The sequence below is a fragment of the Paraphaeosphaeria sporulosa genome (assembly GCF_001642045.1).
Source record: "Paraphaeosphaeria sporulosa strain AP3s5-JAC2a unplaced genomic scaffold CC84scaffold_6, whole genome shotgun sequence".
Classification (NCBI taxonomy): Eukaryota; Fungi; Ascomycota; class Dothideomycetes; order Pleosporales; family Didymosphaeriaceae; genus Paraphaeosphaeria; species Paraphaeosphaeria sporulosa.
In genome coordinates this window covers 2,135,348-2,153,610 of record NW_017253365.1, presented here as the reverse complement: position 1 = coordinate 2,153,610, position 18,263 = coordinate 2,135,348, and the positions used below count along the sequence as shown (strand labels likewise).

Here is an 18,263-nt window from a genome sequence, read left to right as displayed (position 1 = left end):
TGGTGTGCGCCGCCGGCCAGTGACGTGAGCGCCCGTCTGGAAGCTCCGCTGCGTGACTCGGTTCGACTGCCGCCAGAGCACCAGAAGTAAGCCGGTGAAGCAATAACAGCTGGCCGCACTCCGCCTGTCGCAGCACTGCGAGCTAACGTCCGCACAGCTCCCACTGCTCAGGGGGCGCCCCAACGTTGGAGCCCTGTTCCATGCTCGCCAGCCGTGCTGTTTGCAAAACTTGCGCGCCGTCGTGCGCTTCTGCTGGGGCACAGCTGCCAACCGCCGCCCGGCTCGAATCAGTGCGACAAATCTGACATCCGCCGCCCATCCTGACCCTGGTGCCGGCGCCGGCTTAGGCAACGCCCTTCCATGGTACAAAGGTAAGCCTGCGAACCTGCTCCTCATTCGCCCGCGGCCGCCGTCGCCAGAGCTCGCGACCCATTTAGAAACGCCCTAGGCACATCGCGGATCGAGGCCTCGCAGCCCGTCGACAGCCGTGACGGCGAGGGACATGTCGTCTCGCCTCGCCTCGCCTCGCCTCGCATCGCCGTTGACGGTTTGCGGTAGGCTAGCAGTGCTAAGCTCGGATCCCAGGAGAAGGTTCAGCTAGCGGGGATCGGCGGGGATCGGCGGGGACGCAGCAGATGTGATGAAACCCCAGCCGTTGGCCTCCCACACCTCCTTCTACCGCCTGCGAGACGACGAACTGCTTGCGAGTCTGCGTGCTCAAACAAGTGCCATGCGCTAGCTGCCAGGCCATGGCCCAAGCCGATGCACGCTGACGGCCCGCTAATTGACCTGGTGTGCAGCTGTGACAGATGGCCTCGAGCCGCGCCCAATATTAATGACGCCCGCCCTGCATGCTGAACTGAATCAATAATCAATCACTCGGTGAAGCGTGTGCTCGCGAGGCCAAATTGTTGCGCGGCGAGTCGGTGTGCGACGTGTTCCTTGCATGAGCCGTGCTGGACGCGGATAAATCCTCAGAGAGAACTCTCGCCAGACACAGCAAAGCCTGCTGGTCAGGAGGTCATGAGACGTGCCACCGGTCAGGCGTCGTGTTCCTCTGCTCAGGAATCGTCGCGCGCAGCCAGCTGCTAGTGCAAGGCCGAGCAGACGTTATTGACTGCCACACCGCAGCGCGCCCATCACGAGCGTGGCGCCCCGACTGCATCTGCCTGGTGGGGACAAGGGACAAAGGACATGGGACAGGCTTCGCATCGAAGCAGCCCTGCCCTGCGAGACGGACGAGCAATCTGTATGTATGCCTTCGCCGGACGGCGCTTCCGCAACGAGCAATTAAACACCTGTCAGCCGCCTCCCGCTAGCCCGTCGTGTAGCTGTCGCCGGTACGCGTACCCACGAGGCTGCCCGTCCTGCTGCCACGATCCGACGGCGAAGCTCGCATCGCGTCTGTCTGGATGAGAAGGGCAGTTGAGCGTTCCAGCGCGCCGTTCCAGGCGCGGAAGGCGCCTCCGCCATTGCTGTCTCCTACCAGCCCGGCGGATTCCAGCGTCATCACTGCCGGCGGGACAGGCGGCACGGATGTCCTCCGCGAACGTGTTCCTGAACAAGCAACTCGTCCTGAAACATTGCTGCAATCGGTGGCACGAGATCACGGGCCGGCACGGGGGTCAGACAGTGGGCTTTGGATGTGCGAGCCTGGCAGCGCCGTCTCCGCAGGCGCAGTCAGATTAACGACAATTTGTGCTACACAGGGACGGGAAGACTGGGGTTGGCCGTATGCATGGGGCCAAATCCGACTGCTACAAGACGCAAGCAACCTCGCACCAAGGCCTGCGCCTAGCGCGTCCCCGTGTAGACGAGCGTACTGCTGCGTCTCTCTGTCTGCAGCTTCATACAAGCACGGAAATATCCTGCGCAGCATCCAGAAGCCGACACGACATGGCCGTCGAAGCCCGGAACTGTGCCACCACCAACATGCGGACAGCCACCTGAAGTGGTCACGACGCAACCGTCCATGAACACTGCGCTAAGGAGACGCGTGTAACTGGCTGAAGAGCATCAACTGACCGATGGATTGAACTTCGCATACTTTCTCGTAGTCGCGCATATATCAATAGTCGCACGCCGCGAGGCCGCAGACATCACCAGCTGCTGTTGTATGCAAGGAATTTTATCCCCCGCAGTAGCGCACTCTATCGCGAGACACCAGAGGCACAGTATAGAGGCCGGACGAAAGGTGCTTACCGCCTCGACAGGATTCCCCGCTCCGTCAGCAGGCAATATTCTCCTAACAAAAATGGCCCCAGAGACGTCGCACCACGTCGATCAAGCGCGATACCAGGCGTACCGCGAGCATGCAGCGGGATGATCTGGGAGCCTGTGCCGCTTGGAGACGCGCCCAACCTCTGGAAAGCGGGACGGCATTTGCTCTCGAGCTCAAATGGTTGCAATTCTAGCGCTTGTGTTGCTAGGATTGGCCAGGTCATAACAATTCGACCTGTCATTCCAGCGTGATTCGCCAGGTCACCAGCACCAGTTAGCGATCGGTGTGCTGCTAGAAACCGAGTCAAAACGCGGCATGCGCAAAATTAGGCCGCGCCCACACACCGCCGTTCGTGACGGAAAGAGCCTTCATCTGCTGATATGACCAGGATGGCTGCAGCAATACCGATCTTGGAAGCCACCGGGCGGTGCTGCGCTTGTTCTTCCTTCTGTTGGCTTGTCGCGCCGAGCTGAACGCTGACGGAACATCCCCCATCCAGTGTAAGCTACTTTTCGCTTCCCTGTATCACCAAATGAAACACGTCGATACGGGCACCAGCCGCGCGGCGAAGAAGCGGCGTGGTATCATGAGTTCTTTCGGACGCGGGTAGCCTGGTGTGGGCCTGCGCTGAGCCAGAGACGACACCCATGCACTCGAACGAATTGCGGCCCCGGCCCGTCGCGGCTTGCTGCTTGTGACATACAGGACAAGGGTTCAGTGGAGAACACTCCTTCGGATGAACTGGCCGGTCTTTAATAGCAACTGATGGTGATATTCCGCACCTCCTGCAATGTCATCGCATCAATAACCCCAGCTAGCGGCCAGGCATATACCGTGAACGCAATGGAAAGCGCGATCAGCCCACCTGTCTGCGGTCCTTAGGGCCGCTCGCGAACGCGATCGAGCTGGCAGCGCGCCAGGCTAAAGGACGCGGCCCGCCATGTGTTGGACTGAGGGCCGGGGTTCTCGTGGTCACCGCGCATCCCTGACGGCGCGACTAAGCGCCACCGTGCGACCTGGGCAATCCTTGGGCTTTGTTTTAGTAGATAACGTGACCTTTTCTTCATGCGGGACTAATGCAGAACTTCGTTTGATTGCCTCGCTTCGCTTTCCAGTCAGCGCCACTGCCGACACGCCTTCCCTTGGCTGCAGGCGTCTATTGGCGCTTGCGTCCTGGCCGCGCTCCCGTTCCACCAATCCCGACATGTTTGGACGACTTCCCGGTGTGAGCGAGCGAAACCTTCGCTGAGGCGTTGGGCTTCTGCTACGCCGCAAGCGGACATATAACCTCCTCAAGCGTCGTTGCCATCCACCTCGCTAGCGCTCTCCTCACCATTTTCCTCGCTCGAGTCCGAGGAATCTTCGTCTGGCATGACGACACTGTTGAGGTATGTAATCTGCAACCGTACGTTAGATAGTTTGTGTGCGGGACGGGCAGAAACACAGGACTAGCGAGTCCTTCCCCACCTCTGACCGCGCCGATGCAGCCACGGGCGGGTTAGGTAGGCTGCAGTGCCAACGCACACGGTGCTCATTCTGTGCGAAGAGTGACCGATTTTGACGAGGGTATCCCTTCGCCTAAATGGATCACTCCCAACCCGTTTACGCAGGTAGTTTCGACACAGCGCGGAGTGGGTGAGACAGAGGCGTCCAGTCCGTGAGCGTACCGAACCCCAGTCAGCTTTACACGGCAATCGATACAACGATAAGTTGATCTAAAACTGCACGCGTATTGCATGTTCAAGACTAAAAAGCCTGGCGCATTGTGGGAGCGTTTTCAAACGTCTGAGTCGCCTGAGTCGAGTGAGAATATGACTTACGAAGGGAACCATGCAGCCGATTATTTCAGCGATTCGGTCCAGACCATTAGCCCCTACAACTTCATTGTCGGAGAGTTTGGTACCGAGCGTGAAGTTTCGGAGTCTCAGGAGATCGATGTCTTTGTGATCAGAGTCATATCCCTGAACGAAACATCGTTAGCGTTGCGGCTCCCTGGGGGTGATTCATGCAGTGGCATAAGCGGCAAGAGGCGAGCAGAGAGATCTTGACGGGGCCGCCAGCGGGGTCCTCTGATAGTCGCTGTTTCGCGCTCTAATGTGGAAAATTCCACGACATCCTGAGACTGTTGGCGGGCCATCCTGACTATGAAATCGCAAGGCAGTCTCGCAATCTTTCGTGCATAGCCGCCGGAGACTGGAAGGAGGCGCGGACATCCGCAAAGTTAAGTTGGGCGTTTCCCTTCTTCACCGATCAAGTGAACAACCTTGGCCACCACCGCCGCGCCTCAAGGACGCTTGCAAAACGAATATGCGCCACCATTAGGGAAGAGGTTCCGTGGCCCGAAGTAAAGCGCCGGGAACAGAACTGCTATCGCCCAAACTAAGTGGCCTGCACTCAGTATCGAGTCTGCAGGTGCATTGTAGGCGTGTTGCGTGCATGTTGCGGCATCGAGGTGCGCATGTGAGATTCTGCCCCGTCCTTTGTTCTATCGACGGGAGATCCACGATATGGTGCTAGGATCGAGTGTCGGTGCTTGGTACCGAGTGATCAATCCATTGTCGTCCGTCTCAATTCACCGAAGAGTGATTTCGTACAGGCGATCTGTCATCGATACCGTCCCGGGCCTCCCGAGACGTTGCAAGCGATGTGACGTATCGATTGCTGTCACCCATGGCTCGCCGCGCCTGTCTTCACTCTGCTTGCTCTCTGGAAGGGACTCACCTTTGGATGTTTCTTGAGAGCGTTCGATCGATTACTAGACTGATTCGTGAACGCCTTCACGGCTTTCTTCTCATCTTCAGGGATACCGCCGAGGAATGACTTCCGAATGTTGGCGTCTGTCAACACGCGCTTGATCTTGTGCGGCTTCCTGTCAATGTCCTGACGCAGCGCGCTCAGCGACCGAGCATCCGGCATCCACAAGCCCCCACCTACAGATCGTTAGCGGGGATTCCATCTTATGGTCTAGGAAGTGCATTCTATCTAGAGCGCCATCACATGAGCTCTGGCGGGCACTTCGAGTGCCGGGTCTGGCAGATCACTGGTGACTGGAGTTCAGAACGAGCAGCACACACCCGCACAAAAGCGCACCCTCGCAAAGACCATCCCTAATGGTCACACCCCGACACGGTTATGGAGGATTCATACAGCGCATGGCACATAGACATGGCCTTGAAATGGGGCGCCGTCTTCGTCGTCATTGATTGCCCCTTAAACGTACGAGAGGGAGCCCCTGAGAAGACCCCGCTGCCGCTGCATGGCATTCAACCAGGCGAAGATGCATATGATTCCCGACTGGAAAAGATCCAGGCTACTGTCGTCAACTCGCGCTGAAAGCCGTGGAATGTTGTATCGGGTGCCTCGAGACGCTGTTGGCCTGGGAGTCTTTGGCGCGGTTGCATTGTGAGATCCGAATCTTCAAACGCGGAGCTTTGATACATCTCTGACCTCATCTGCTCATACATAGGTCGTTTATGTATCCAAGATGAGGTCTTACGGAAGCGCTGTCGCAACTGAGCTCCTCCGAAACAACCGAACCGACCTGAACGTCCGCTGCGGATGACCATACGCATACCATCGTGCTCTCGTTCAGACATGGTTGCGCTGAATCCAACACTCGCGAGGTCGTCGAAACGATGAGTCTCAACACAATCGTACCTGTCCCTCGTACATATCCCTGATATATCGACCTCGAATGACCAGTCAAATATTAAGGCATGAAGCGCAAGGTTGTTGCAGACAGAGAAGCTTAGTGTCGCTAAGTGCACATACACCGGATAGACTTCTTCGCACTATTGTCCTTCCATCATCATAGTGGGTTGGGCATACACCGTGGAATCGCTTTGCGGTCGGCAAAGGCAACAGAATGAGCATGCCTGGATGTCGAACCACACAAGGTATTGTTTCCCGGCCCGGATTGGTTGACTTCTTGGCAACATGAACAAACGCAGTCGACCAGTGGCCACTTTCTCAACGTACGTCGAATGAGACTTGTGTTTCTAGATGTTCCAGGCTAGTTGCGCGCTTGTCGAGGCGTCGGAGAACTCTCCCGCGTTCAGCACGTGGCTGGTGCATACGCAGGCTCCAACCGAGAGGGCGTGTGCGACGAAATTGTTGTTACTATGAGGGTGTGACGGCGCGTAGTATCGGACCGGCAAAGCCGCTGCATGTCTTGCGGTACTCGTACTCGTGTCGATAACAAGTGTAGCGTCGTAACGAGCATGTTGTACCACGCCTCGTGTTGCGAACCATCACATGAATGTGTCCTACAGAAAGATGCAAGGAAAGATGTAGCACTTACCAACAAAACTCGAACCATTTGGTTGGATTTGTACGTAGTAAGCTGCATATGGTCCTTTTCGTCCCGTGCTACACAAAAGGGTACAGCATGAGCAAACGGTGCACACGGCAATAAAGGTATTTGTAGGCGAGGATTACCACCTAAGCGGTCCTCGTGATCTCTTCAGGGCTCGCACTTACCGACTCCATGCTGCAGAAAAGTGTGTCTAAAAAGTGCGTTAGCGCATCAGAAATGTCACGTAGCCATGCAAGGTAACCTCGTCTTGCCGCTGAATATTGCTTACCTTGTAGGGGGTTTGGTCTTTCGAAAATCTGACATCTGATTGATTTAGTATCTCTTACTCAGACGCTCTCTTTGTTGCTTACCACGATAAATACGAAAGATCTACGATTCTCAGTATGCTATGCGTTTCAGGGCGAGGCTTTTTACAGGGTGACTCACAATATCTTTGACGGGAAGCTCAGGGATGGTTTCGTCAGCTTCAATCACTTTCTCAGAGAGGCTTTCAAGGAATGTCGTGAAGTCTTGGAGCGAGGTTCGATAGTCGGCGTCGTGTGCTACGTCAAGTTTAGCGACAGTTACGTAGGCGTGTGCGTGCTCCAAGGTGGGCCCAAAACACTACTGCACATGAAGCTGCAGCTGACGCACCTTTCAGCCATTGACGATCATTGTGGGCGGCTAAGTCGCTGAGGAATAGCATGGTGTTGGGGTGAATGGTCTCGTTCGTGAAGGGAGTATCGCCCGCGTCGCGCGCTTTGGGCTTCTTGATGATTACTTGGGTACCAAGCTCAAGCTTTGCTCCAGACTTCCATAACTCTTCGCCGCCATCTTTCTTCGTATGCATTGGAAGTGTGGATCGCTTAGCGGAACGCCCTCTCAGAGTCTTCGCTGCCTTGCTGTCTTCTTCACTAGCAGCTTCGAGCTGATCGGAATCGGAGGGTGAATCGGCAACACTTTCGTGTTCGTAATCAGACTGCACTGTTGAATCCTCATCAGATGGCGATGCGGTTGGTTTGTCCAGGTCATCATCCGAGTCTGGCTCTGCATAAGACGTCCTGGTCCCGGATTTGGCTCTCTTCGATTGGCGACTGGGTGTCGCCGGAGCGGCACGCTTGATAGGGCCACGGGACAACGTGGGTTCAGCGGGTTTGGTAGACTTTCGTGGCATCTTGAAATTTTCTCCCTCTGTATGTAGCAGTTCGGCTGGTGTAATGACTTCGCGTTGCAGTCGTGTGAAGGCAGACGCGTTCAGCACGGACCACCAATAAATGACGTTCTCAGTTTCCGAGAAAGTGCGGTCCGTCCCGCAACACTCGCACATTTTTCCAAACTGTATTCGCTTGGTCACCTGCGAAGTCTATTGCAGCAACTATGTTGAACCGCTTCCAAACACGCAAGCAAAAAATTCTGGAGCAGCTAACCGTCCCGGATGAGGAATACCAGGACCTGTCACCTAAAGGTTCTGTAGATGCGCCGATTCGCGCCTTGATCGGGGACTTGAACGTCCTTGAAGGGCTAGTCACAACGAGCAGCTGCTCTGGGCGCATAAGCGTCTTCCTCGAGGGACGTAAAGCTGATCCCACGGAAGCCACACCTCAAGATGAGTCACACGCAGGTCCTGGGGGCAAAGGAGGCGGAGGTCAGTGGCTCTACATATCACACGATCCAATCGCGATACCTCTAGATGAATCGTCCGACTATATGCAGACTTTTGGCCTGGTGAAGGGTGAATCTGGCGCGGGGTCTTTCAATCTAGCATGCAGGTACATTCATTTGAAGTTTGAGCCCATGGTAAGACTCAACAACACTTTCGGCCGATGAAGCTGACGTACGACAGATTCTACACATCTTGACAGCGTCCTTAGAAGACTGCCAGCGCGTACTCACTGCCGCTCTCAGCGCAGGCTTCAGGGAAAGCGGTGCCATGAGCTTGGCTCCATCCAGGAGTGGAGAACTCAATCCTATGGTGGCTGTGAGGTCTACAGGCTATTCCTTCGATTCAATCATCGGCTACCACGATAGTTCGGGGCAGAACATCGCGCTTGTGGACGGAAACTATCTCCGGACGCTGGTGCATGTTGCCAACGAACGTTTCCAAATCAACACAGAGAGGATTGCACGATTCAGGGTAGCCTTACTCCAGCAGTACCAGCAGAATGAAAGACACAGAGGCGCGATCTCCGAATGGGAGGATGCTGGAGCCAGAAAAGCGCGTAAAAGAGCAGAGGGGCTGGCTCGTCAGCAAGCTTTGAAAGTCCAAATCGAGTCGGACAGTACCAATAATGTTTCCGCAGCAACACAAGATGGTGATCTGAGCAACGTGTTCGATTGAAGCCGCTGATGCAAGCGATATCAAACAATCGTCCCTACGCAAACGATGTCTCCGTTCAATCCCGCAAACATTATGACTCATTCTGCGTCAAGTGCGAAAAGGCACGCACTTGTGCCAACTCGGGGACTATACGCACTGTTTTACGAAGACAATGTCTCCGAGATAGTCGACATCTCCATCGAGAAGCACTCCTCGGCTAGGTGTTAGTTCTAGCCCGATTTGGCGAGTGGAGTGCTTAGAATAAAGTCTCCGGTAACAAACGCACCGGCGACATCGCACGACCACAAAGTTGGCACACCTCTATATATAGCCTCGTGGACACGCAGGTGCATTTAACACAACAACAAGCAATATCAAGAACCATCTCAAGTCTTCCACCCATTATTCTAGCCCTGCAACAGTCTTATGTGTGGCCGTTACCCTCCCGCCAATATGTCGACAGCAGCAGCCAACCGACAGTACTTTGAGTCAGTACACGATCGAATACTCTTAAACCCAGAACCTAACGCCTTGCAGTGCCATCACAGACACATACGACTCCAAGCCCTTCTTCGCCAAAGTCAACCAAGAAGTGACTGACGACCTGCGCAACCGCCTGGACTGGATTGGCATACCCTTTGCAAACATCGAATCCAGCTCCGACACCCAAACCGTAAGGCAGCTGGACTACGCCTGCGGTACAGGCCTCATGTCACGGGTACACCTTCACCTTCTCTCGTTATATAACGAAAGACACTAACGCGCCTAGGTCTTCGGCCCCTACGTCACAGAAACCCGCGGCATCGATGTATCCCCCAATATGGTCGCAGCCTACAACGCCCGCGCGCGAGCCGCCGGGCTGTCTGACTCTATCATCAATGCGGTCGTCGGCGACTTATTTGACAGGGACAACCCAACACCTACCGGTGCGGAATGGGATGGGTTTGATCTAGCGACAGCGAGCTTTGCGTTTCACCATTTCGAGGATGTGGTGCATGCGGCGAAGTGTCTGAAGGAGAGGCTCAGGCCGGGCGGGGTGCTCATGATCAACGATTTCTTGGAGGGAGGGGACTTGAAAGCTGATGAGAACGGTGAGCCGATTGAGGGGACGGAGGGGTCGTGGCATCACCATCACAGTCACCATGGGCACGGGCATGGACACGGACATGGCCATGGCCATGGCCATGGCCATGCTAATAAAGAGCACGGCCATGAACACCACGAACCTATGAAAGTCGAAGACGAGCCAGGCTGGGACCGCGCAAAGATGTCCGCCTCGATCGTCGTGCCTAGCTTCACCGTTGACGGCGTGAAGAAGTTTTTCACCGACGCAGGTCTGGTCGATGTGGATGTCGTGACGATGGAAAAGAGAGTGTACATGGAGTTCGGTGGGCAGAAGCTGTGGCGGACAATTTTGTTTGCGAGGGGCAGGAGGGCACTGGAGGCAAAGTCCGAATTGTGAAGGAAGCTGTGATAAGAGAGCATACTCTGAGCATGATTTCCTGGCAATAGAATGCCAGGTCTACGCATTTCATGGACTCTAATTCTACCTGTTTGTCATGTACTGCTTCAGAGTTGAGATCTATCGTTCGTTGTATGCGGTTTGAAGTGTAACCAGAGCAGCTCGTAGTATAGTGATCATGAGTTCTTTCTCAATGCTACAAGCGCCTACTGGAGCATGTCGTGTACGTTGGGGTAGCTACGACGTATCGGTCATCTGTCGATCATCCAGGGCAAGCCACTTGTACAATCATTTGTCCTGGCAATTGTTACGTTGCCATTCGACAAGAGATGCTATGTCACATTCAGGTGTGCTCCAAGTCACGCGTTGTCTCAGACTCTTCTCGTATGGTCTTGCGAAGCATCTACGATGTATCAGGGGTTCATTGCGTGTCCCGGCTGTGCCGTTGAGGCTTGGCGTTGTCGGGCGGTTGTTGTGTCTTGCGTTTCGTAGAAATTTTGGGTGGATGGGAGTTCGAAGGAGTTGACCGGTATCGAATAACCGGAGACTGCGCCTTTGTGTGCGAGGGTAGGTTGAGTTGTGACAATTGTCCTTCCTGCGACTGGTTGCTCGGTAGTACCTGTGATGCTGTTTCTCTCGGTCGCGAAGGAGCCTTGGACTGCGGAAGGGTCTTTGGCTGTGAACGCGGCTGCGGTCGCGGGTTAGAAAGGTGTGACGCTTGCAAGTTATCTCTAAGCGCTTCAACCAGGATATCGATTATGCCACCCGTTTCTTTCCGCACATCCGCGTACTTGGCTGTCACCAACGCCGGTGTGATATGCAGTCGCACACTTCCGTCCAGGCTCAAATCCGCATTCCGTTCCGACAGGCTCTTAAAACCCTTCTGCTCGCGCAACTTGGCGACGTTGAGCAGCCTGCCGAACTCGTCAAAGCCCCGTTCTTTCAAGCCTTCGGTGAAGGCACCGCGCAAGCGCCTCCTGCACCATGAGCGCACTACTGAGGACCTGGAGAGGTCGATGCCGGAAGTGACATGCCACCAGAGAGCTTCTCTCTTGCGCTCTGCCAGCTCGCGCCTGCGCAGGATGTGCAGCGGGTGCAGCCAGTCGCTCGCGGCATGGTGCTGGAGGTACGTCCTGTACTCAGGAGAGTAGCTGACTTTGAACGTCGTGGGCTGAAAGCGGCTGAAGCGATTGAAAATAGACTTCATGGGTGAGGTTGTACGGCAGCGGCCGGTAGTGATTGGAAGCGACGACTCATGGGGCTATGGTGGGTGGTTGTTTGGGCAATTGCGACGCTTCGACTGGGCGAACCGTGATGACGCTGCAAAGATAACTGTAAACCTATGCGCCGCGCTAGCCCCGTTGCGGATAGGGCTTTGACACATTGATCACAGAAACCTGCACCATCCCTTCACGCCGCAGACACCTCACTCCCACACAAACTCCCGTAGCCGCCACTTCCAATACACCACACACAGCGGCCTCTACTACTAGTACCGACTCCACCATGCCCAAGAACAAAGGAAAAGTACGTCGCTCTACGCGCATTACCCCGCCACGTTGCCCCGCCACCATCCCGCATCCCACAAGGCTTCCTCGAGAGCGCATGCTGACACAAAGTATAGGGAGGAAAGAACCGACGTAGGGGCAAGAACGAGAACGATAACGAGAAGCGTGAGCTCACCTTCAAGGAGGAGGGCCAGGAATACGCACAGGTCATCAAGATGCTGGGCAACGGTCGCCTGGAAGCGCAATGTTTTGACGGAACCCGCCGCCTGGGCCACATCCGCGGCAAGCTCAGGAAGAAGGTCTGGATAAACCAGGGTGACATTATCCTGCTCAGTCTGCGTGACTACCAGGACGAGAAGGGCGACGTTATGTGAGTTTCCTTTCCGCCGCCTGTATTCGTGCGTGCATGGCTGACTGTTGCGCAGCCTCAAGTACTCCGCCGACGAAGCGCGCTCACTGAAGGCCTACGGCGAACTGCCCGAGAACGCAAAGATCAACGAGACCGACACGTACGGCGACCAGGGCGACGAGGGTATCGGCTTCGAATTCGACGAGGACCGTGACGACAGCGACGACAGCGATGACAAGGATGGCAAGGAGCTCGACATTGACGACATCTAAGGGGTTATGCAGTCCGCCATGCTGCCCGGTCTCTATTTGCCACTACGCGACAAGCACAACTTTTTTTTGCAAGAGAGTCCGGGACAGCTCAAATGCGCGCTTCGACGGCGGGCGGACGGTTTGAGGTTCTGTTCCATCTTCTTCCCAAGATATCACGATTTCATAGCTCGACGATGGCAATTCCGCCTTTTTGATAGCTGTTTGCGGGTATAGAGCAAAAAGGATCCGTTCTCTTCAAGTAGTGCGCCGGCCTCGCCAGCTGTCCACTTAACATGCCTTCTTCTTTCCATTCGCCATTCTATTCTTCTTCCCGTTCGCCACCCCGTTTCCAATCGGCTGTAGCACAGCTTGTGGCCTCAATGTTCGCCCCCGTCCACCCACCGCAAGGTCTATAAGAGACACGTATAATTGCAAAATCATGACAACCGCGCGCAAGACAAAGTCTTTCCATCCTAAAACAGGGGCCGTCCCTCTGCTAAACTTGGCATTTTTCGCCTCCCACGGCACATTCCCACCTAATCTCAACCCAACTTTCATCCCGCTAGAAAATCCATCTTCGTGGAAACCATACCCCGTCCATGCACCCGCATACCAGACGCCCCTCTTGCCTTGTATCTGCTCTAGATGTTCTTGTGCAGCTACCATGCGAGAGTTATAGAGCGGATGTCTGTACTCATACGTAGCTTGCGTGAGGGCAGGCGAGGGTGGTGTTGCTGGGTTGAGAGTGACCAGAACGTCGTCAAATGTGGATTTCGGGAGTGACTGCAGGATGTTCATGTTGTAGGTCAGACAGACAGACTGGAGGTTGCCAGAGGAGCTGTCGGTAGATTTAGAAGGGGGCTGTGAATGAGTGAGGTAGTTCCAGGCTGCCCAGGCTTCGCGGCGCTTGGGCATAAGCTGGTGCTCGTTAGACCGGACGTCATGAAAGTATTGTCGAGGGCTACTTACGGACAGGTCGGAATGGAGATATGCAATGTTCGGCGTGGTTTCGAATGCGCCCAGAATGTCTCTTTCTTCGAGCGTGGCTGCGTCGCCCACGATTGACCGTGCCTGGTCTCCGTGGCAGGCCAGCACAACTTCGTCGAATACCTCCTTTCTCCCCTCTCCTTTGCCGCCTAGCACTAGCTCAACACGCCCATTGACTCTTTTTAGTGACTCCACCGGTGTGCTCAACTTGATTTTCGCTCCCGTGCACTCTTTCAATGCAGCATCAATGTATCTCTTCGAGCCTCCTTCAACAGTCAACCAAGGCGGCCTCTCCGCCACCGTCGACAATAGATGATGATTCCACATGAACCTCACAAGCGTCAACGCCGGAAACTCCAACGCACACTTATCCGGACCCGTGCTCCACACGCACGCCGTCATCGGAATAAGATAATCGTCCCGAAACGCATCAGAATACCCTTCTCTTTCCAGATACTCTCCGATAGTGAGGTCGTTTGACGGCGCCGCAGGGCTAGACAGCAAATCCAAAGAAAACATATTGAAGCGCACGATGTCGAAGATCATACGCCAGAACGACGGTCGCAGCGTGTTGCCCCTCTGCGCGAACAACGCCCCCAGCGACGTCCCCGACCACTCGAATGCGCCGTTGTCGCGCGAGACGCCAAAGGTCATCTCTGAAGCGATGGTTTTGACGCCCAGCTCTTTAAGGAACGCGATGAAGTTGGGATACGTGGCGACGTTGAGGACAATGAAGCCTGTGTCTACCGGCGTGGTTTCCAAGGCATTGAGCGGCGACGTCCATGTCGCGGTGTTGGTGTGGCCGCCTAGCCGGTCTGCTTTTTCGAAGAGCGTGACGTCGTGGGGGGTGTTGCGCAGTGTCCAGAGGGTGGAGAGGGCGGAAATGCCGCTGCCGACTATGGCTATGCGCTTGCGTTCCATGTCTTGAAGTGGCTATATGGGTTTCCTCGTTACGCTGCTTGGAAAAATGGTCACGACCGTCGTAGGTGAGGCTAGAGCAATGATCGTCGCTTGGATTGTCGAGCTAAAGATTGGTAAAAACGGATGTTGGCTTGAGTTGCGTGGGCAAAGTGTTGAGGTCATCGACTTCTGAATCGAGCTTCGTTTCATCTTCTAACTGACTCGTGCTTTTCCATCATTTTGGCAGTGTTAGTTGGATTCGTGGCTTAACGCTGAAGGTAACCTGTGCATGCAGTAGATGTGCGCATTCCGCGGAGAGACTGCAGTAGAAGCTAGCTCTCTTCGAAGGGTCCTCTTTTTAACCTTGGAAGGGTCCAGATTCTCCTTCTACACAAGCTACGCTGATTTTGTTTCGGTGCGCCATGATCTTGAAAGGACACAGCACCGTAGCGGTATTGAACACATTTCAGACGTACAAATCGCGCGATTGATGGAGGAGATTTGGACTTCGATTCCTTCAAGCGCTCGAGCGTAAGGACTGTGATCTAGAGAGGCGAAATTTGTTACAGAGTGTTTAACGTTATCGGAGTGCTTAGCCACTTCTATTTGAGCTGTCTAATGGTTTCGAGTCTATTTGAGCTAGGTGTCAGGCAAAGTGGGTTGGAGTTGTGTCGGTTTCAAGGTATCTGTTGCCCACATGCACTGTCCGAGACATCACGTGACGACTTGACAAGGGTCCCTTGGCATTACGCAGCGTAGCTCATCCACGCCTCCAGGCGCAACTCCCCATCTTAAACTCCCGCCCAGACCTCTCTTCGACACTATTAACACCACCTTTGCACCAGAGATTCCTCGCGACCGATATTCAACCCGTCTACGGCCCAAATTCGACCGCAAACATGTCTCTCGTCGACGCCGATGCAGGCACGGAGCGCTTCAGCGGCTACGAAGCCGACCTGAAGCTCGTGCAAGCCGACCTGAACCAGCAGATAGAAGTCATTAAGGAATCGACCGGCGAGCCGCGGAAAGCGGCGATCAGCAAGGCGGAGCGCGCGCTTGAGGAGGCAGAAGAGCTGGTATGTTGTGCCTGCTACTCGGGCATGCGACAAGTGATAGAGGGCGTCTAACACTGTACACAGATCGACCAGATGCGTCTTGAGAAGTCCAACATCCCCGCGAATCTGAAGTCTAAATTCAACGCCCGGTTCCGTAACCTCGAACATGACTTGGACGAAGCGAAGAGAAAGGTCCAGTCCTACTCCAGCGACCGCAGCAAGCTCTTCGGTGACCGCTATACCGATAACCCCGACACAGATGCGCAGCTCGAGCAGCGCCAGCAGTTGCTCTCAGGCACCGATAGGCTGCAGCGCTCATCCGGAAGGCTTACGGCGGCCCAGCGCATGGCATTGGAGACTGAGGAGATTGGCGCGGGCACGCTGAGCGACCTGTCGAGGCAAAGGGAGCAGATTGTCAACACGAGGGAACGGCTGTTGGAGAGTGAAGGCTACACAGACCGCAGTATCAAGACTTTGAAGGGCATGGCGAGAAGGTACGTATCTACCTCCGCATACAACCTGCCGCACGTGTTGATGCGGAGTGCTTAGGATGTGGTTCCCTGTTTGATTTGACTGCTAACAATATTTGGTTTCAGAATGGCGACGAACAGGATTATCACCATTGCGATCATAACTGTACTTGTGCTTCTTATCATTGCGGTCATTTACAGCAAGTTCCGTTAAGCGACTGACGTGTATGTTCGGAGTTATGGGCGTTTGAGCAATTGAATGTTAGAGGTACACCTGAAGGAGATTGGGGCCTGTAAGAAATGTGGGCTTGTCTTTATTACGATATTGCAACACTGGGAAACTGAGACTTTTCAATCGCGATAAAGGGCCTATAACCTCCTCATGCCAGCTTACTATCCGCCGATTTGATTATCCAGGACGTGTTGCAACGATGGCTGCAGTGCATGTATCCGTCCAGCGTAGCTCATTACGTTCGGAGATAGTGAAAGCCCCGCGCGCGGCTCGGACCCGAGAGCTGAACGCAATGGCAATCATTCTACTAGAGCTGGCTGCATCCCACCACGCAACTACACCAACAGTCTGAACCACTCCACCAGAAGCAATGGCGTGCCCAGACTGCTTTCGCGGCGGCGTCGTCACCGGTGACCCGAAAGGCACGATTGAAACCCTCTACGGCGTCACTACCTATGTCGCCAAACCCCAGGGTACTTCCTCGTCTCCCTCAACGATCGTGTATTTCACCGATGCGTTCGGCCTCGACCTCGTCAACAACAAGGTCCTAGCCGATGCTTATGCCTCCGCAACTGGTATCCGCGTCCTGGTTCCTGACATCATTCCGGGAGGCCCGATGCCAGCCTGGGTCCTGGACACCATGGAAAATGCAATGGGTTCTGTCGGCCTATTTGACATTTCCGGTCAAATCAACAGGATCCTGATGTTTGCCAGCTTGTTGCGACAGTTTGTACCCTTCATGTACCGTGCCAGACCCACTATCCCTGCGACGTTCAACATTTGCCTGGACTACGCGCGCAAAGTCAAAGCGGACCTCCCCGCAGGGGGAAAATTGGGACTTGCAGGTTTCTGCTGGGGCGGGTACCTCAGCGTCAATTTGTGCGCGCAGGCCGATAAGGAAGGTGGAGGTCAACGCCTTGTCGATGCATCGTTTGCTGCACATCCATCATTTCTCAGCGCGCCGGGTCAAATCGTGGATGCTGTGTTGAAGTTCAAGTCGCCGCTTGCTATCGCGCACGCGGAGAAGGACTTCAATCTGAAAACGCCTGCGGTAGAGGAAGCAGAGGCTGCGTTGAGGCAGAAGGCGGGCAACGGAGATGGAGAGAATGGCTACAGCTATCAGCTCACAACGTACAAGGGTGTAGATCATGGTTTTGCGGTTAGGGCGAAGTCTGGAGATCAGACGGCGGCAGCGGCGGCGGATGGTGCAAAGGAGCAGGCGATTGAGTGGTTCAAGAAGTTCCTTTGAGCTCGACTGTCGACTGTCCGGCTAACAGTTGTAACTTATCCGCTAAGAGTGGGAAATCAATGAAAGCTGTAACTCCCATTATCTTATGCAAACCCAATTTGGCTGCACTTGAGGTGCTCCAGTGGTGCGAGGCCACGTTCCTTTTATGCCTCGGAGACTTCGAAGTGCAAGTGAGCCCCTGAGGCTATCACAACTTGGACCTAACGCGAGGCCAGAGAAGTAATATTCGCCATCCCCATGTTTCGTGGAGAAGCCATGTTTCTTTCAGCCAGAGACTTGAGATCAGTGGTAGGGTTGAAGTCCCTTAGTCCTGCGTGAGCTACAGTAAAACGCAACTTGAACGAATGACACATACCATCACAGGTGCCAAAGCATGTTATATATAGGTTTATTAGCTTGAGTTTGGTTAGAAATTCGAGGGTGCCCTGGGAGGACAAAAAGTAGTCGCCAACAGGCCCTAGGTGCTCTGCGCTCCACCCAAGGCCTAACCATCACCCCAGATGCCTCCGCAACGATTCAAACACACCTGGAGAGCATCAGAAAGCCAAAAAATGCATCGGCCGGGAATCGAACCCGGGGCTATGTTCTGTGCACATAACCCCGAGGGAATGCCGATGCAAAGAAAAGGTGGCCGTGTGTTCTGTGCACATAACCCCGAGGGAATGCCGATGCAAAGAGAAGGTGGCCGTGGTGCAAGGGAAGGCGTTGCTGTGGTAGGAAGGAGTAAACACCAACCAAGGAACACCAACATGGCCACGAGACCCTGCACTGTCGCCGACTAGGCTACTTGTTAGCTATGCTGCTGCTATAGGTGCGGCCGGACGTATGCTGCGGGCAATGCCATTGTCGCCAACCAGGCCGCTTGCTAGCTATACTACTACTACTACTACTACTACTACTACTACTACTACTACTACTACTACTACTACTACTACTACTACTACTACTACTACTACTACTACTACTAC

General features: G+C 54.7%; 9 protein-coding genes across 9 annotated transcripts; 6 read left to right on the top strand and 3 right to left on the bottom strand.

Annotated features, from left to right (window-relative positions):
- Positions 1–1,412: 1,412 nt before the first annotated feature.
- CC84DRAFT_1177210 (uncharacterized protein) lies at positions 1,413–2,472 on the top strand (the record flags this gene model as incomplete). Its single annotated transcript, XM_018180273.1, has 2 exons — positions 1,413–1,732; positions 2,124–2,472. The coding sequence occupies 2 exons, from the start codon at positions 1,413–1,415 to the stop codon at positions 2,470–2,472; spliced, it is 669 nt and encodes a 222-aa protein (XP_018035476.1).
- An 845-nt stretch (positions 2,473–3,317) lies between these two features.
- On the bottom strand, positions 3,318–7,719 carry CC84DRAFT_1165439 (uncharacterized protein). Its single transcript, XM_018178716.1, has 9 exons — positions 7,170–7,719; positions 6,963–7,078; positions 6,887–6,905; positions 6,805–6,839; positions 6,701–6,726; positions 6,522–6,589; positions 4,943–5,151; positions 4,042–4,182; positions 3,318–3,618 (listed from the first exon to the last, which is right to left on the bottom strand). Exons 1-9 carry the CDS (start codon positions 7,687–7,689, stop codon positions 3,514–3,516), a joined length of 1,239 nt encoding a protein of 412 aa, XP_018035475.1. The 5' UTR covers positions 7,690–7,719; the 3' UTR covers positions 3,318–3,513.
- A 112-nt stretch (positions 7,720–7,831) lies between these two features.
- CC84DRAFT_827499 (uncharacterized protein) lies at positions 7,832–9,056 on the top strand. The gene is made up of 2 exons (XM_018187546.1): positions 7,832–8,312; positions 8,359–9,056. The coding sequence occupies exons 1-2, from the start codon at positions 7,893–7,895 to the stop codon at positions 8,851–8,853; spliced, it is 915 nt and encodes a 304-aa protein (XP_018035474.1). The 5' UTR covers positions 7,832–7,892; the 3' UTR covers positions 8,854–9,056.
- Positions 9,057–10,505, top strand: CC84DRAFT_827500 (S-adenosyl-L-methionine-dependent methyltransferase). The gene is made up of 3 exons (XM_018187547.1): positions 9,057–9,320; positions 9,370–9,550; positions 9,602–10,505. Exons 1-3 carry the CDS (start codon positions 9,259–9,261, stop codon positions 10,292–10,294), a joined length of 936 nt encoding a protein of 311 aa, XP_018035473.1. The 5' UTR covers positions 9,057–9,258; the 3' UTR covers positions 10,295–10,505.
- CC84DRAFT_1165436 (uncharacterized protein) lies at positions 10,365–11,584 on the bottom strand. The gene has a single exon (XM_018178715.1). It carries the CDS (start codon positions 11,499–11,501, stop codon positions 10,716–10,718), a length of 786 nt encoding a protein of 261 aa, XP_018035472.1. The 5' UTR covers positions 11,502–11,584; the 3' UTR covers positions 10,365–10,715.
- Positions 11,585–11,804: 220 nt separating this feature from the next.
- Positions 11,805–12,483, top strand: CC84DRAFT_1165435 (eukaryotic translation initiation factor 1A, X-chromosomal). Its single transcript, XM_018178714.1, has 2 exons — positions 11,805–12,172; positions 12,228–12,483. Exons 1-2 carry the CDS (start codon positions 12,018–12,020, stop codon positions 12,421–12,423), a joined length of 351 nt encoding a protein of 116 aa, XP_018035471.1. The 5' UTR covers positions 11,805–12,017; the 3' UTR covers positions 12,424–12,483.
- A 146-nt stretch (positions 12,484–12,629) lies between these two features.
- CC84DRAFT_1122081 (amine oxidase-like protein) lies at positions 12,630–14,690 on the bottom strand. The gene is made up of 2 exons (XM_018175626.1): positions 13,372–14,690; positions 12,630–13,320 (listed from the first exon to the last, which is right to left on the bottom strand). Exons 1-2 carry the CDS (start codon positions 14,308–14,310, stop codon positions 12,691–12,693), a joined length of 1,569 nt encoding a protein of 522 aa, XP_018035470.1. The 5' UTR covers positions 14,311–14,690; the 3' UTR covers positions 12,630–12,690.
- Positions 14,691–15,062: 372 nt separating this feature from the next.
- On the top strand, positions 15,063–16,028 carry CC84DRAFT_1148258 (V-snare-domain-containing protein; the record flags this gene model as incomplete). Its single annotated transcript, XM_018176628.1, has 3 exons — positions 15,063–15,365; positions 15,429–15,838; positions 15,941–16,028. Exons 1-3 carry the CDS (start codon positions 15,189–15,191, stop codon positions 16,026–16,028), a joined length of 675 nt encoding a protein of 224 aa, XP_018035469.1. The 5' UTR covers positions 15,063–15,188.
- A 238-nt stretch (positions 16,029–16,266) lies between these two features.
- CC84DRAFT_1165431 (alpha/beta-hydrolase) lies at positions 16,267–17,423 on the top strand. Its single transcript, XM_018178713.1, has one exon. The coding sequence runs from the start codon at positions 16,417–16,419 to the stop codon at positions 17,293–17,295; it is 879 nt and encodes a 292-aa protein (XP_018035468.1). The 5' UTR covers positions 16,267–16,416; the 3' UTR covers positions 17,296–17,423.
- The last annotated feature ends 840 nt before the right edge of the window (positions 17,424–18,263 follow it).